The 18,066-nt window shown below is 37.7% G+C and overlaps 1 protein-coding gene across 5 annotated transcripts in view; it reads left to right on the top strand.

The window, feature by feature from the left end:
* SLC44A5 (solute carrier family 44 member 5) overlaps positions 1 to 18,066 on the top strand; it is a 334,991-nt gene that overhangs the window by 277,523 nt on the left and 39,402 nt on the right. For all 5 annotated transcript variants that reach the window (XR_002124199.1, XM_019644059.1, XM_019644057.1 and 2 more), the window contains exons 5-7: positions 6,718 to 6,802; positions 13,343 to 13,471; positions 14,315 to 14,375. Coding sequence is in view for 4 of the 5 variants with exons in the window: in XM_019644059.1 (XP_019499604.1) it covers positions 6,718 to 6,802; positions 13,343 to 13,471; positions 14,315 to 14,375 (275 nt within the window). In the remaining variant the exon portion in view is untranslated. The remainder of the gene's footprint in view (positions 1 to 6,717; positions 6,803 to 13,342; positions 13,472 to 14,314; positions 14,376 to 18,066) is intronic.

The raw sequence follows: 18,066 nt of genomic DNA, 5'->3' as shown, positions 1-18,066 counted from the left end.
ATATGGGCCAGTGAAGCAACGTCCTCCACAACTAGACTGAAGAACAAAAGGACAGCAACTTGTCTGTTCCCCTTCCCCGATTCCCCAGCGCTGTTCCCCTCCCCCAATTCCCCAATAAAATCTTTGAGAAAAAAAAAAGTCATACCATCCAAAGCAATCTATAGATTCAATATAATCCCCATCAAAATACCATTTTTTAAATAGAAATAGCAAAAAAAAAAAACCCAAATAAACAAAAACAAGCAAACAAAAAAGCAATCCTAAGAGATTCATAAAAAACCCTAAATGGCCAAAGCAGTCTTGAGGAAGAAGAACAAAGTTGAAGGCATCACACATCCTGATTTTAAATTACATTACAAAGCTATAATAATCAAAACAAGTATGGTATTAGAATAAAAACAGGCATATAGATCAATGGAACAGGATAGAGAGCCCAGAAATAAATTTACATGTAAATTTATTAATACATGTAATTTAATTAATTTTCAACAAAGGAGCCAAGAATATACAATGGGGAAAGGATAGTTCCTTCATTAAATAGTACTGGAAGACTGGATAACCACATGCAAAAGAATGAAATTGGGCCCTTATTTTGTACCATACACAAAAATCAAAACCACAATGAGATGTCACCTCATATCAGTTAGAATAGCTGTTACCAAAAAGAGAAGAGATAAGTGTTGTCAAAGTTGTAGACAAGAGGGCACCCCTGTGCATTGTTGGTGGGAATATAAATTGGTGCGGCCACTATGGAAAAGACATGGAGGTTCCTATAAAAATTAAAAATAGATCTAACATGATTCAGTAATTCCACTTCTGGGTTTATAGCTGAAAGAATTGAAATCGCTATCTTGAAGAGATATCCACACTTCCATGTTCATTGCACCATTATATACAATAGTCAAGACATAGAAACAACTTAAGTGTTGGATAAAGAAAATGTTTTATATATATATATATATATATATATATATATAAATATATATATATATATATAAAATAGGATGTTATTAGCCATAAAAAGTAAGAAAATCCTTCCGTTTGTGACAACATGGGTGGACCTTGAGTACATTATGCCAAGTAAAATAGGTCAGATAGAGAAAGACAAATACTGTATTATCCCACTTATATATATGATCTAAAAAAAACTGAACTCATAGAAACAGAGAACAGATTGGTGATTACTGATCTGTTGTGAGGCATCGTGGTAAATGGATTTAAGTAGTCAAAAGGTAAAATCTTTTGGTTATAAGTTCTGGAGCTGTAATGTACGGTATGGTGATATTATAGTTAACATTGTACTGTGTGTTTGAAAGTTGCTAAAAGAGTAGATCTTAAAAGTTCTCATTACAATAAAAAATTGTAACTGAATTGATGGATGTTAACTAAACTTATTGTGGTAATCATTTTGCAAAATTTACATATACCAAATCATTATATTGTACATCTTAAACTAGTACAATGTCATATGTCAATTATATCTCAATAAACCTTGAAAAATTAAATTAGGAACTAGACAATTAAAAAATCATGGATTTCAATCTAATGTTTTCAGTTCAGTGCACTTCTTTAAGAATAAAGTATAATACTTTATTCTTCAGGCAATCCCACCTGAAGCATTACACTCACTCCCACCATCTCTTTCCCTGGTTACTTTCTGGCACAAGACCCTGATATATTGTCTTGAGTACTTAATCACTCCCCAAATTATCCTGATTATTAATTTAGCTTGTTTATCTCCTCCTACTACAGCCAACCTTCTTTGAAATCAGGGACTTTCTCTACCTCTTTTACTGTTTGTATCCTCGGCCTCTAAAACATTGCCATTGTAGTAGGTGCTCATTCAATTAATTGTTGAATGAGAATAAAAGGGTAGCACAGGTAAGAGAGCGATTTGCTCCCAAGATGCAGGTCAGTGTAAAGATCTCATCAGATTCTCATAACAACACTGCTAAATGAGCATCATTATTATTACTTTCATTTAGAAAATTAGGAAACTATACCTACCTGGCAGGGGAGATACCATGATCACAAAGGTGGTTTTCCCAGGGCGAGGCTTGTCCATTGCTCGCTGGATGTGCTGACCCTTACGATTTTCCCAAATGTGGGAAACTCAACTGCATAATTTGTGGTAGTGGGGGACTGCGTTCACACTCTCCCCTAAAAAAATAAAAAATGAAAAAAAATTTAAAAACAAAGAAAATTAGAAAACTGGAATTCAGAAAGGTTAAAGTACTTGTTCAGGTATAGCTGACTACTAAATGGCACAAGCAGGATGTTCTAGTCCCAAATCCTACACTCTGTAGACTATACATTGAGTAGAGTTGAAGTGAAATTGGTTTTCCATGTTACATGTTTAATCCAGTCCTAAAAACCTTGAACATAAACTGGTAAAAAGTATCATTAAATTAAAAACACACACAAATAAATGTGTGTGTGTGTATGTGTATTTCCATTCCAAAATGAAATGTATTTTGTGAGGATGTATAAACAATTTAGTTATCCCAAACAATTTAGTCCAGAAAATACTCGTGAGACTATAACAATTAGAACATTATACTTGTTAGTGCTATAATATATTTAAAGCAACGCTTTGATTCTCAACTCTCAAAGACATTCCTTATCATGGAGCTTAAATTCCATGTTTAGTGATGGTGTGATAGTGTTTGGGATGTAGAGTTTGGCCATTCCTTGCTTTGTTTATCCATGCCTAGCCAAAAGGATGCTAGGAGAAATACTGCGACTTTTCAAAACAGAGCCCTCCAGGGAAAATGGAGCGTTTTGTTGATGTGTAACTTTTTCTGCCTTTTGAGTTTCAGGGAAGTTATTCATGATACTTGAGTATACAATCCTATTCTTTGGGATTTCCACTAAAAAGCAAGAACTTGATTGATTTTGATGCCACCTTCTGGCCACTACGAAAACTTCAGCTTATAAAGGTTGTGTTAAAACTTTGAACATTGAGGCAGCACAGTTACCGAACAGACTGAAACACCTATGTCCCCAGTATGAGCTCCTCAGATAGGGAAACAGGAAAGATTAAGAGGACAAAGCTCTTCCATTTAAGTTTTGCATCAATTTGGCATCTAAGTGAAGCAACATTTCCATTCTTACTAAAGAAAGAAGAACGAGGTCTCGTGTGAATTTGCTCTACTGCTGTGTTAGCAGGTCAGTTTTCCAGTGAGCCTCTGTCCTGTGTGGGGTGATGCAGGGCCATGCCAGCTGTCTGGTTTCACTGCAGCTTGAACCGGTGGGAAGCTGGCTGTCAGTCATGAGCTTTCAAAATGCCAGAATATGAAGTGTTGTAGGTTAGGGCACCAAACCCCACAAAAAGCCTATGTTATATCCCCAGAAGCTTCATTCACTAAAAGAGGCTTCTGTTTTTCCTGGATGCTAGAATTCTAAGTGTCTGGGTACAGGAGAAGCACAGAGATGCCGATTTGCACTATAGACCTGCTTGTAAACTTCAATTAATGTTGTCATTTTCGGCCACATTTCTCACTCTCAACTCTGAGCCCAACATGTCTCATGATTTCTAACAGGTGAATTGTGTCCCACCCTTCTCTTCTAACAGGCAACTCATGTCCCACCCTTCCTGTAGCCCTTATAGTGCATTTATCACTCAACACACTCACATGCTTTCTGTCTTCCAGAAATTATTTACCTCCCTTGTGTAATTGTGAGCAGATCCCATCCTCCACATCCTTAGCTGGAAAGATGAGGTGTTTTCCTTTTTGTACTTTCATTCTTTTCTTTCCATGAGTCTCAGGCAAGAAGAAAGGTGGGCTTAAGTGCATGGTATACCATCTTAAACTAGTAGTTTGCAGTTGCTTCTATGTTGTCGTTTCTTGATGGAGATATAATTCAAGCTAAATAATGAACTACTTCCTCAGGCATGCCCACAGACTTGCTTAGTTGCAACCATCACCACCTACTTTGTACTTGAGGAATCTGAGGTCCACTAGGCTTAAGGATATCAGTCAGACTGTAATAGAATGACTATATATTTGTGCTGAAAAACTAAGGATGTTAAGGATTCTAAAATTTTGAAAAACCTGTTCTGGAATTTGTCTCCTTCATTCCATGGTATTTGATAACTACCTAGAATGGGCCAAGTACTAGGCTAGCTGTTGGCAAGGCAGGGATATAAAGATGAATAAGATATGAACTTTACCCTAGAGGATAGCATAATCTGGTGAATAACTTGAGTTTATGTAGCAGTTTGCAGGTTATAAATCAATTTTACCTACAGTGACTCTTGACACTGATTTACCATTCAGTTTTAACTACTCCTAAGAGACTCCAGTGATCCATGACATGCATTGATTCATTCATTTGAATCGCATGCATCATGAGACTGTGTGGGTGATATAGCTGCTTGGGTGGTGAAAGAGCCAAGCTTGTGAATCATGAAGTAGCCCTATGTGTATTATGTATGAATTTATAACCAGATCTTGAGCCATCTGAATTCATTGGGATTACAAACATGAAATGGGTTTATTTTTTCCCTATCATTGATTTTATTAATATTTTTTCAAATATCTCTTCTCACCTTGGCATCCCAGATAGATTCCATAGATTTCCATATGCTTTCTGTTATTAAAAAAAGTTCAATGTAGCCCAATCTAAAATTTGAATCTCTGGCTCAGTTGGTTAAGAGCTCGCTCAAGAGTTTGAGCTCTGAGCAACAGCGGTTTGAGTCCAGCCCGAGCTGAGCAGCCGCTGAGCTGCCAACAGGTAGCAGGATGGCTCAGCTAAAAAAATAAATAAATAAAAAATAAAATAAAATAAAATTTGAATCTCATTTTTTCTAATCCCCTAGCTCAGGTTTGAACTCTGGGAGGAAAGTGGAAGAGGGAGCCTGGTCTACTATTTCCCTTCTTTTCCCTCTCTTCTGGTTCTAGCTCTTCCCTTGTGTTGTGAGGGATGGAAGGAGAAGGGATATCTGTCTCTTTCCAGGTCACTTCCTTAGGTCCGTATGGTTGTTGCTACTGCAGGTAAGATATAACTAACTAGCCATCAGCACCCTCTTTGGGGTAAGCACCAACGCCTGGTTCTCTCACAGCGTACAAGTGGAAATTCTCCGGGGAAGTCTTCACTGAAAAGTTCTTTGATTTGAGAGATCAGCTTTGGTTTACCTCCTCTCAACCCCTTCAGCTTCCTCTCCAGTGATTCACCTCCAGTTTCTTGTTGTCAGATGAGACACCACTAGGGAAATGCAAGCCCATTTACTTGACTCTACATCCTCCTAAACAGGCTAGTTCAATGCTGCCCTCTTTCTATCCCATTGGCTTTTGTCAACTCTCTGTGGTCTCTGGGTTTCATGTCTCCCTGCTAAAATGGGCACAGAAGGCTGACTAATAAGCGTGACATATAAGAGATGCCCAACTGCAAACTGACATACTGGCCTGCCCTTCCTACAGGTACCCTCAGTCTCTATGAGAAATTCTCTCAGAGCCCCTGTAATTTGGAATTGGGAACAGGCAATCACTCTTTCAACGAGGATGGGACAGAAAATCCTCTTAATTGTGATTATTGTATCCTACCAACTGCAATGTTTTCAGTCTACCTCCCCTCTCCCCACCGTTTGCCTATGTAGGCAGGGGCAGGAAAAGGATGGAAGTGATGCAGGGGTCAAGCCCACATTTTTTTTTGGAAGCTTCCTTTATCCCTAGATTTGGATCCTACTTGGTGATTCTGAATCATATTCAGCAGGCTGTTATACATTTTGTGTTATGTATGCAGTCTCATTAATTAACTGAAGACTTGACAAGGTGCAGGGAACATCCTCCTCAAATGTTTAGGGCTTCTCTCAAGGTGGTTTATAGACTGCCTGTATCTGAACCTACTGGGGAGCACAGGGGGAAACTGTGAATCCCTGAACCTCATATCCAGAGATTTGGGCTCTCAAGGGTTGAGACGGAGTCAAGAATCAAGATTTTTAACAAATGCTCCAAATTTTACTGATGCATACTAAAATTGGACAAGCACTTATCTTGAGTACACTACAAAGTGGGTAGAGCTGGTATTATTCCATACTATTACTGAGGAAATTGAGATTCAAAAGACAACCATGGCTTGCCAAGTGGCAGAATGATACTTCACTCAGTGCTAGTGATAATGGATATCAACCTGTCCTATTACTGTGCTGCTGACCATAATTTTAAACAGAGAAGAAATGCCACTCAATTTATCTTTTCTCAGACTACCAAAGTAATGCATGCTTATTTTAGGAAATCCATAAAAGTACAAAAAAATTAACTCAACAAATATAATTCCACCATTCAGATATAATATTTGTTTCTACATATAATGTTACGCCTAATTTTACAAAATTAAAATCACATCATATCTTAATACTCTTTGGTAACATGCTTCCCAAAATTAATATATTGAGGATTTCTCCAAGCCTTAAACATTTTCTTCAACGTTATTTTCAATGGCAATGTAGTCTTTAATTTTATAGATGTAGAATCTTTTTATTTAACCAATCCCCTGTTGATGGACAATTTGATTATTTCAACTTTTTACTATTACCAAAAGGTGCTTTAAATGTTAGGCAGCTAAAAAGGGAGTTGGGGACTATATTGCAGCTTTCTAGAGAAAATGAAACCAATTGGTAAATGCCATAGTAAATTAAAAGTGTACAGGGTCTGAAATGATATGTAACATTTCCACAGTCACAAAAAAGATTATTTTGTACTATTTTCTTAACAGGAACAAGAGCATTTTGTTTTATTTTAACCTCTTCAGCTGTACTAGTCCCTCTGTGATGGTAAACCTACAGTGCCCTACTACCCAGGTAAGGCAAAAAAAAAAAAAAAAAAAACCTTGCTGGCATTAGCAATTTTGAACATACTTGGCTGAAAGTCAGAAATTCAATTTGAGTTCTGTGCGTGTGTGTGTGCGTGTGTGTGTATGTGTGTTTAATAATGAATTTACGGAAGGTGGGAAGACATGAGTATGAGCTCATATTTGTTCATATACAATCAAAATGAAGCAGGAATTAATCATTTTAGCATCACTAAAGCACCTCAGTGGTTGTCTTGTCCAACTACCTAATTTGATAAGTGAACAAACTACAACCCAGAGAAGTAGAGATTTTTTTTCTCCAAATCAGTATTATAAAGAGTGAAACTAGCCGCTGTAACTAATAAACCTCAGTTTTTCAGTGACTTAATGCAGTAGTTTCTTTTTGGCCATCTAACAGCATAAGGAGGTGTTATGGTCAGTGGATAACTCTCCTCCAGGCTCCTTTCCTCTGGGGGCTCTGCCATCCCTCACGTCCTCATTGTCTGCACCCAGCTGCCAGGAGGAAACACAGACGCTGAATAAGGCAGCCCTGCTCTTAGGAGCCTTGGATCAGAAGTATCACACATTACATTTGTACTCATGTGCCGTAGACATGTTAGTTTTATTTGTTCACATCTAGATGCAAGAAGAAAAGAATCAAGCAAGGTAGTTGTGGGCTGAACAGCCTCTTCTGTGCCGTGGGACAAATGGAATGAGAGGCACAAACTGCAGTGAGCCTTTAGTTGTCTTCCATAGTCTAACCATCTGTCCTCCAGAATCTCCATTTCCCCAGGGGAGACAATCCAGAGTCACATGTAGTACTGTCTCTAACCCAAAGTCCAGGATCTCTGGGTGATGCATGTAGTAGTCTCTCCATCAGGTCTTGGCGCACAATGGGCAAGGGGGAAAATTAGAATACAAACTCCTATTCAGAAAGGAGGGGATGATAAACACACAGTGGTCTTTGGTACGTGGCGCTGGAGAAGAGTCCTTTATTCGACCTGGATTGTGGTCTCGGAGAGGAACTCTCTTATCCATTGCATCCTATGATCCTTTGCTCAACCACCCGGGATGTTATTTCACGTTCATTAGCCTCAGGGCCACACCATTGCTTAACAGTGGACATAGGCCCTCTTGGAGGCTATAGAGCTTTGAAACGCTCTTCCTGTTGTGCAAGTTTTAGCACCTTGAAGATGATTTTAACAGTCAAAGGCCTTTTCAGGTTAGCTTATGAATTCTTTGGCAGCACAACTACCTCAAAAACTTAGTAGCTACTGACTTACTTGCTTCTTCTTGGTTCCCTGTGCAAATAAACCATACCCAAAGATCTTTCTAGAATTTGTTTGTAAATCTGTTTCCATTCTTTTTTCCTCATCTTCCTCAAAAACTTTTGATATTTTATTTCCTGCTGGGACTAAAACCAACTTGGGACATTGGCATCTTAGTTTTCTGACCACCTCTATTAGACCTTCTTTTTCTACCACAGCCACCCACTCCCAAGGTCAGATCCTTGACCTTGTCAGTACCAATAATTACCGCCCTTTGTAATCTCAATTTCAAACATCTCACTATCTGATTATATCAGTTTCTCTAACATTCCAATGATTTTTCTACCTCACCAGGACCTACAAACCACCAATCCTCACCCCTTCCAAGTATCCTTCAGTTCCCTCATATTTTCATCTCCCTCTTTACCTGACATAGACTTTGTGGCCTCTCTTTAAAATCACTCCCCTATGAAAACCTTCAATTCCTTTGCCACACCCCCTTAGTTGTGCTTCCCTGACCAACGCTCATTCCTGGCTAACTGTAGCTCTGCCTAGTCCATGCCTGAACCCAGGCAGCTGTGTTTTCTTGGAGAAAACACACACAGCAGTCCCTTAAATTCAGGACGGCTAACTTCACATGGGCCCATATGCTGTCCCACAACCACACTGTAGACCCCTTGTCCATTCCCTTGGCCTAGGAAACAATTTCACACTTTTTTATCTCACCTCAAACCTCCAAGACTTCCCGGCCAATATTCATGTCAGCCTCTGACTTTGCTTCCTATTTCACTGAGGAAGTATAACCATTCAGAAGACATCTTTTAAAAGCGCCCACACTGACATACCCTTGCCCACTTACTGTCATCAAGGTTCCTATATTTATTCTTCTTTTCCTCTTCTTCCCGGGGATGAGCTGCCTGTGCTCCAAAGGCTAGCCCATCCATTTGTGCCTTAGATCTTATCTTTCCTCACACTTCCAAGCACAGTCTGACTCCAGAAATTTCCTGTTTTCTTTTTTTATTATTATTACCATTTTCGTTCTCTACTAAATCATTCCCATCAGTACACAAACATGCTGTTATTTCTTCCATCTTAAAAAATCACCTCCTTGGTTCCCATATTCTCCTTCTTCAGCTTCTGCTCTATATCTCTGGGCTTCTTTTTTTTTTGCAAAACTCATAAAAAGAATAGTCTACACAGTGTGTCTAAATCCCTCTCTTCTCATTCTCATTCAGGCTTTTACTCCCACTCAGTTGCCTCGAAATGATAGCGTTGAGCTCCATGTCATTAAACCAGTGGTCACTTCTCAATCCATATTTACTTGATCCAACAGCACTATTTAATCAGTCCCTCCTCCTTAGAATACTTCATTCACTTGGCTTCCAGGGCACAATATTCTGTGTTTCCTCCCAACTCTCTGGCTGCTCCCTGTCAGCCTCCTTTGCTGGTTCCTCTCTATCCTTCCAGCATCTTCTAAACATTGGTGTTTCCTCCTCCACCAAACTTAGTCTTCTTCAAAATTTACAGTTCCTCCTTTGATGATCTCACCTAGTCTTGTGATTTTTAACACCATCTATGTGCTGCCTTCTCTGATGTATAGTCCCAGAGAAGTCTGCCCCCTGAACCCCAAACCTTTATATCTAACCACCTGTGCAATGAATGTCTCTAGATGGATATTTAGTTGGGATCTCAAATTTGTCATGTCCAAAACTCAATTCCTAATCTCTTGAGTTCATCCCTAAAATTGTTCCCCAACCCAACAGTCTTTCCTATTTCAGTTAAGGACAACTCCAAATACCATGGAATCATTTTTTATTCTTCTCTCTCTCACACTCATGTGTGAGCTGTCAGCTAATTCCTTTGGTCTCCATTGAAAATTTACCCTGGACCAAACTACTTTTCATCATTTCTTCCTTTTTTCAAGGAGACTTTATTTATTATTTATTTATTTATTTATTTATTTTTACTAGACTAAAACTAATAAACCTACGGAACTAAGTTACTAGTTCAGTAACCTCCTGACTGGTCTCTCTGCCTCTATCCTTGTCCCCACCCCCAACCCTTTGTAGTCTTTTTTCCGCTCAGCAGCCAGTGTAACCCTGGAAACATAAGTCACATTATATCTCTCCTTTGCTCACCCCCAACCCTATAACTTCCCAAGTTGCTCAGATTAAAAGCCAAAATCCTGACAATGGCCTACTAGCTCCTTCACTGGTTGCCTAATTCTCTGACCACATATGCCATTATTCTCCCTCTGGTCACTCAGGTCACACTGGCCATGTGTTATTCAAAAGATCCATGAAAGCTCCTAGCTCAGAGCCTTAGACTTTGCTCTTCTCTCTGCCTATGGTACTTTCTTAAGATAACTGTGTCTTGATCACTCATCTTCTTCAAGTTTTTCTTCAAATGATACTTTTTTAGTGAGACCTTCCTGGCTACCTATTTAAAACTGGAATCCCACACAGCTAACTTTCATCCTCTAGCTTCCTTTCTAGTTTTATTTTTCTCCATAGCATTTACCACCATCTTATAATAAACAATTTTACCTATTTGTTGTTACCTGCCTCCCCCTACTAGAAGGTAAACTGCTTGAGGGCAAGGATTTTTATCTGTTTTGTTCACTAATGTGTCCCCAATGCCTAGTGCAGGCTCAGAGTAGGTGATTAATAAGAAGGAAGGAAGGAAGGAAGGAAGATCTTCCTACTCTCAGTCTAGGAATTCTTCCACTATACTATATAAATCTACTATTCCCATGATGAAACAAACAAAAACCCTTGCATATTATGCTTTTTTATTGTTTTATAAATTTACTAGGTCATCCTTTCTTCATAACAAATATGCTGTTTTAACCGTCAAGTAACTCTCTTTTTCACTCACCAAATCCTAATTTGTATTACAGTGTTAAACATGTATGAATTGAAAATGTAAGTAACAGTAATGATGAAAAATGATATTCAAAGTGCCTCTTTGTGGTTACTCAAAGATTCAGAACTCAGAATATATTTTAGCTGCCAATAATGCAGACTTGCTTTTAATCTGTCAGGCAATAATTTATCTAGTGACACAAGTCATATTTTTATGCATTATGTTTTTTGTTAACTGCCAGCCTGGTCCAGACATGTGTCACAAGCATTTAAAGGACAGGCTATGATCAATTAAGATACCCAACCTCAATGTGACCTTCATTTTTGGCTAATTATATGTTGATTGCTACTAATCAGCACCCTATTTGAAGTGAACAAATTGGTCTGATGGAGGCAGAGAGTAAAGAGCAGTTGCTATATTGTTTTTTAACAGCTCATTTTGTGTCTGCAATGAAATTTGATGTGCTTCTCTTTAACAAACCACTTTATTTTTACCATTTTAATTACTTTCTTTTATGTGTTGCACACGCAGCACTTTTGTGTGTGTAGTATACATTGTATGTATATATATTTATAAATACAGAAATCATCATGGTCCCAACTCAGTAGCTCCTACCATCATGTAATGCCTGTGAAAGCATTAGTACTTTCAGTGTTCACCTTTATAAATCCATTTAAATATATCCAATAGGGGAACCAGTTTAGTTATCTTTCAAAGTCACTTAGTAAATTGTCAAAGTCTAAATGTCTGTAAAGTATCTCCTAATATGTTAATGATTTATTAGCTTAGCTCCCACCAGAGTGAACTTTTGACATGTGCATTGATAATAACCTCAGCCTTTTTCAAAAAAAAAAAAGTGACCATGTTGGATGCTGTGAATGTCCCTAAACAGTTCTTCAGCTTTCATAGAAAGATATTTGTGAAACTTTTGATAATTCCTTTAGAGGTGTATGAGTGTGTGTATGTGATTGTGTGTGTGTGCACATGTATGCATGAAAGGCTGAAAGAGAAAATACATATGGAGGTGTAAATGTGGAGATGGGTTGTCAAAAGTTCTAGAAGGCATTGGACTGCTGCTACTACAAAACAATATTAAGTGTGAGACTTGAAGTGTCCATTTAGTTTTCCACCTACTATCTTAGCTGTGGGGTCGACACCAAATGTCCTTGTGTACAGCAGAAATGTGACCCAAAGATGCGAAAGAGATGTCAGCTGAACAGCAGTGTTTTTACCTACGTAACTGCCAGCAGAGGTTGACCTGGAATCTGGCCAGTGAAAACAGTTAGCAAAGTATACAGTAGGAGATGGAACAAGTCAATGTGGAAAAGACTTTCACAAGGAGAAACTGAGCGCAGAGGAGAGACTGTGCAAGGATTGGTTGCGCATCTCCTGACTTAATGTGATCTTTGTAAAATTATTTTTACAAACAAAAGCAAAACCAATACAGTGCATCTTTTCTGATTCTGCTTTCTCTGTGTGGAGTTACTAATTGGATTTCAGTCACTCTACGGCAGCTCTATGGACTAGCATAGTGATCTGGTTTGGCATTAATAGGTCCCCAAAGTTCATTAGTACAAAATAATTGCATTGGTGACCTCTCTGCCCACATTCGACTGGTGTTGCTAAGACTATTAAAATGATTGATTGCTGCAATAGCCCTAATTTTGTTAGCTTCTTATGGTAATAAAACCCCAATGATGTTTTGAGAATTGTTGAGAATTCACTGGCACTGATAGTTATTTGTGGCATAAATTACCAATGTTTAGAGCATTTTTAATCACCGTTTTATTCATATATAGGAAAGGAAGCAAGATTCTACCCTGAAAATGCACAAACTACACAGGCAAAATTAAACTCACATTATACTTTTATCTACTAATTTAGAAAATCATAAGAAAATGTTTTATCAAAAGTCTGTCACTGTCCTGTGGTAGATGTCACATGAATTTACATGTGATAAAATTTCATAGAACTGCACATACACACAAACACTAAATGCATGTAAAACTGGTGAAATCTGAATAAAATTAATGGATCGTAACAATATCAATTTTCTATTTGTGATGTACTATAGTTATGCAAATTATTACCATTGGGAAAAATTGGGTGAAAAGTACATGGACTATTATTTCTCACAGCTGCAAAGAGAGCTACAATTATCTCAAAAACAGAAGTTAAAAATAAGTCCATCATTGTACAGCATCTTATTATTTTAACAGAACATCAACATCAAAGGGCAAGGCGTAGAGACTGATACCTAGTACGTGAAATTTCATTTTTTTACAATAAGATTAAGAAGTTGATTCTGGTTTCTTAGATGGAAAGTGGTGCTTTGCTCTCCATAGTAACCTTATAGATACTTCCTATGTTTGTTCAACTCAACTCAGTTCCCACCACTGTGTTCCTTTTCTTCACAGATCTGTGTTTCCAAGTGCCCAGAAAAATTTTTAACCTATGTGGAAACGCAATTTCCGTACAAAAAAGACAAAAATTCTTGGACATACTATAGCCAGTTCTGCAAGTCACCATTTCCTAAGCCTGAAAAGGTATGTGTGTTTAAGTTTAAAACTAGAGAATTGACTTGGTTTCAATCTCAAGTGTAACTAACATGAGCATTTGTAACTGGAAAAGTTCCCACGTATTCTAGGAAACGATTACTAAAGATACCATTCCATTAAAACCTGTGCACAAATGCACGTGTACATACAAATCACATACACCATTTATAGCATATTATTCTGTGGACTTGGCGGGTTACACAAGACTGTTAAGTCTGGTAAATTAGCTTCAACTCTTTCCTGACACTAACCAATTCTCTACTTGGATGGATTTGTTGCTGTCCAGAGCTAGGAGCTAATGTCATTTGCATTCACCATTTCATTAATTCAGTGTCAAAATTCTATGGCTACTTAATAACAAGTAGAATTTTACTTCCAAACCCAGTTTAATAGTTTTTCATTTTAAAAAAATCCCCAAAACCCTACCTAAGTTTAAGATTTATAAGGAAATTCTAAAGCTTTATTATGTTAATTAGTACTAATGGCTTCTAAATTAGAGAATATGCTGTTTTTTTCAGAGAAAATTTAAGGGTTAGAAATTCAAGATGTGACTAAGAAAAAGATACATGTCTTAAAAGATGTGTCTTGGTTTCCATGAGCCTGGCTTTGTTATTGTTGATTTGATTGATTTCCAGTTAGTCCATTTAAGAGCAATTTGTCAAACAAATATGTGGGTGTGATGATCTTACAATTATTTTTATTAGGGGAGTAATTTGGAATAGTGAAACTATTATGCAACTGAATTTTTAAAGGACACTTTTTTTTATTTTGAGAGTAAAGTTGTCATCATATAGCCTATGAAATGTTAACATACTCTTTATTCCATTTTAGTCTCTCTCACAAATTTTAATGGATGATGATTGTCCAGCAGCGATTTTTCCAAGCAAACCTTGTAAGTGGTTATTATTTTACCTTAGAAGCACAGGTTCTATGAAGAAGTTATTTAATTTAGTTCCCTTATTTCACTGTTGATGAAACTGAGGCCAAGAACAGTTGTATGACCTGCCTACGATCCCCCAGTTATATGGAAGGAAGCCCAAGCTGCAGCCCGTTCTCCTGACTCCAGCCAGGGATGTTTCCACTGGAGTTCTGTGAATTTTGGGGTTTAGCTGCATAAACACACATATGACAAAAGATTGAAAATTGATTTTTGAGACCCCAATCAGATTGATTATTTGGTGCTTTGTGAGCACACATAAGCACACAGAGAGACACACTCTTACACACCAACCCCTGAACTCAGCCAAAAAGTTTGTTCAGAAATTGCTTAGGGAGTGAGGGTAGGACATATACTTGTCTTTATAATCTGAAATTTGAAATATTGATATATCTCCTAAATGAATCAATATTTTATTTTTTAAAAACATAAATTTCATTTCACTCATTTTCCTTTCTTACGGATATAATTCTAACTATAGAGAATAAAATTTACATAAAGATGTCCACCACAATGTTATTCCAAAGAACCCCTTCCCCCCCCAAAAAAAAAGAAAGAGAAAGCAAACACTCTAATGCCCAAGAGCAAGAAAATGCTTAAAGAAATTATGATATATTCATTAAATGAAATACTGTAGAATTATTAAATATGATAAATATTGTGTATGTTATAATGTGAAATAAAATAAAACGTTTTATATGTATTAAAATGACAAGCATGTATAAATTAAAATAAACAACACCAACAAAACACTATTCAAAGAAAAAGATTGGAAAGAAATATGCCAAAATATTAAGTGGTTATTTTGGAGGTGACAGAACACTGGGCATTTTCTCTCTTCTTTCTTTTTTTTCCCATTTCTCCATTTTTCCACAATGAGTATATATTTCTTTTTAAATGGAAGAAAGGCAGTAGTCATCAGCTTGAGCAGAAAGTTGGGTGCCACTGGAGTAGCTTCCACCAAACACCATGCCGTACAGGCTGCCCTCACTCTTCACTGGGTCACTAAAGACTCTGAAGCAAAGATGTCGGTTCCACAAGCAACTGACTTTTACCGGGAAGCCCTAGGCAACAAGTGTCTGTAGCCAAGAACAGTGCTATACATTTTTATGCAAAAAGGTAAAAATGGCTCATTAGTCACTGAAGATATAATAGGTATAAAAGCATAAGGCATAGTCCCTGCCCTTATCAGTACAATTTGGTTAAATCACACAATATAAAATGTACACTGCTGATAAAAAAAAATTAATCAGGCATCATCCCTCACAGTCTAGTGAAGGTGACAGTAAGGTAAATACTGCAATCAATGCACGTTCCCCCCAGTAGGGGATTAACTATAGTGCTTAATAGAATAGTATGCAGCTAATAAAATTCATTTATCAAAGTGTTCATGAAAGGAAATAAATAATATTAAAAGAAAGAAACAAGGGAGAACACTGCATATACTATATGGTTATAACTCAAAAACATTTTTCTTGTAGAAGAAAGACCGAAAGGAAATTCAGCAAAATATTAACACAGTTCACTGTGGGTGGTAGGAACTCTGTATAGTTTCATATCTTTATATTTTCTCTCTTTTCCAAATACATATTGAGCATATTTAGTAATTGAAGCTCACAAATTAGATGACTTGCTCTTAGAAATAATACGTAGAGCAAGATTGGGGGACTCCGTAGGTGGGATCAGTCACCTTGAAGCAGTGGAAACGGGAAGAGTGCTCAGAAAGGCACAGGGAAGGCAGGAGAGAACCTGGGTGCGTAAGACAAGGGAAAGGGGCTTCAAGAAGCAGGGGTTACCTACTATGTCAAAGACTTAAAAAGGTGAATGCATTCCACAGCAAGTGTTTACTGCGTTCCACACCAAGAACAGTGCTAGGTAATGGATTTGGCAGGATGAAGACTACAACATATTTGGAGGTTTTGACTATTAGGTCATTGGCATTACTGGGAGGATACCTTCCATGGAGTGGTGGAGGCAGAATATGATTAGATTAAGTGGGGATAGATGCAGCTGGTTGAGACTACTGTGTTAATTTTGCCAGGGAAGAGAAGGAGAGAGATAGGGAGGACACTGCAGGAATCAGCCATGTGATGTCTACAGAAGATGGAGGTGCATAAACAAGAGATCATTTTTAGCCAGAAAAGTCAGGAAAGGCTTTATAAAGATGTATTTCTTCTTTTTTTGCATCAATTGTTTTGCTATATTCAGGTATAAATTCTGTATGAACCCATGGAAATCTGTGATGCTTTGTTGGACCGCAACTTCCTTGGGAGCTTCCCAGGTAAAATCTGACACCAGCTCCTATATACAGAGGGCTGGGAGAGACTGAAGAAAAGGAGGGTTTAATAAGCAAGGGAACTTACAAAGTAGGCTTGTCTTGGGCAACCGCAAGACAAATAGTTTTCTGCACCCACCGCCAAAGCTTAAAAGTTTATATATAGGCCTTAACATGGGTCAGTCACGGATATAGGAGGCATTAACAGGGGTCAGTCACATGCCCAGTCCAGGTAGCCTCATTACCATATTCTTATCTCAAGACTGTATCCTAAAACAGCTTCTAGCATGGGGAAGGCAAGCAGAGAGCCCATTCTAAGCACAAGGGAGGGATTGGGAAGCCTCTAATTGCCCAGGTCCAGCAAGCGGGTCAAACCAGAGGCCACATCTTTTTGATGACCTTTTCCAGCATTGTACCCCTTGTGCCTGGCTCATACAATCACATGCTCGCTTCTTTGCACGTGCTCTGAGGAGTCAGCAGGGGTTTTCCTTAGCACAGAGCTGGCTCTTTGGTGGCTATCTGACTGCATTGGCACATGCAAGACAAAAACACAGGTAAAGACAATGATTTCCAAAATCAGTGACAACTTTTTTTGCTTTCTTTTTTTTTTTTTTTTTTTACCAAGAGGTCCATGATCTGAACCATCAATTTACTAAGTCTTCTAAGCAGGGAAGTGAGAACAATCATGGCATTCACCTTTGTCTTCGTGATTTAATAAAGATGATGTCTTAAAAGACTCATCCAGTATGAATAACATATAAAATATGTTTATTTTTATAAAATATATAATATATTTGGGGGGTGGGTTTGAAAATCTACTCTTCTTGCAGCTGTCCAAACCAAGCCTCCTAAGTAAGTTCCCCTGCTTATTAAAAATGCCACCTGCCAATCTGAGAAGTCTGTCTTTTTCTTTAGTTTTTCCTTGCCCTCTACTTATGAGGACTGGTTTTCGATTACACCTTGGAAGCTTCCGGCCAGGTACACGAACCAACGTGCTTCTTATATGAAAAAATATAAAAATGATTCATTTCTGATTTCTTTTCCCACTTCATTTAAAACTAAAAATATTTTTAGTAATACATATTTGTAAAGAGGCAAGGCTTCTACTTAATCAATAAAAGCACATAGAAGATTGAACAGTGAGTTTTCTCAGAAATTATGCTAATCTACAAAGTGTGGGCTTTTTTTGATAGCTTTAGAATTTCCATTTCCAGCCCTTCCAAAAGCCATGTAAATGAGAAAGATAGAAGGGAGGCAAATTATTATTAACTCTTTACAAATAAATATTTAGTTGTCTCAGTAGTAACCTAAAGTTTGAGCCGGCTTTTATTTCCCAAGGAATTATTCACTAATCTCTAGTTTCAAAGTTTT

Source organism: Hipposideros armiger, unplaced genomic scaffold (genome assembly GCF_001890085.2).
Source record: "Hipposideros armiger isolate ML-2016 unplaced genomic scaffold, ASM189008v1 scaffold_84, whole genome shotgun sequence".
In the NCBI taxonomy this organism is placed as follows: Eukaryota; Metazoa; Chordata; class Mammalia; order Chiroptera; family Hipposideridae; genus Hipposideros; species Hipposideros armiger.
The sequence above is the reverse complement of the archived record's forward strand: the minus strand, read 5'-3'. Positions and strand labels throughout refer to the sequence as shown.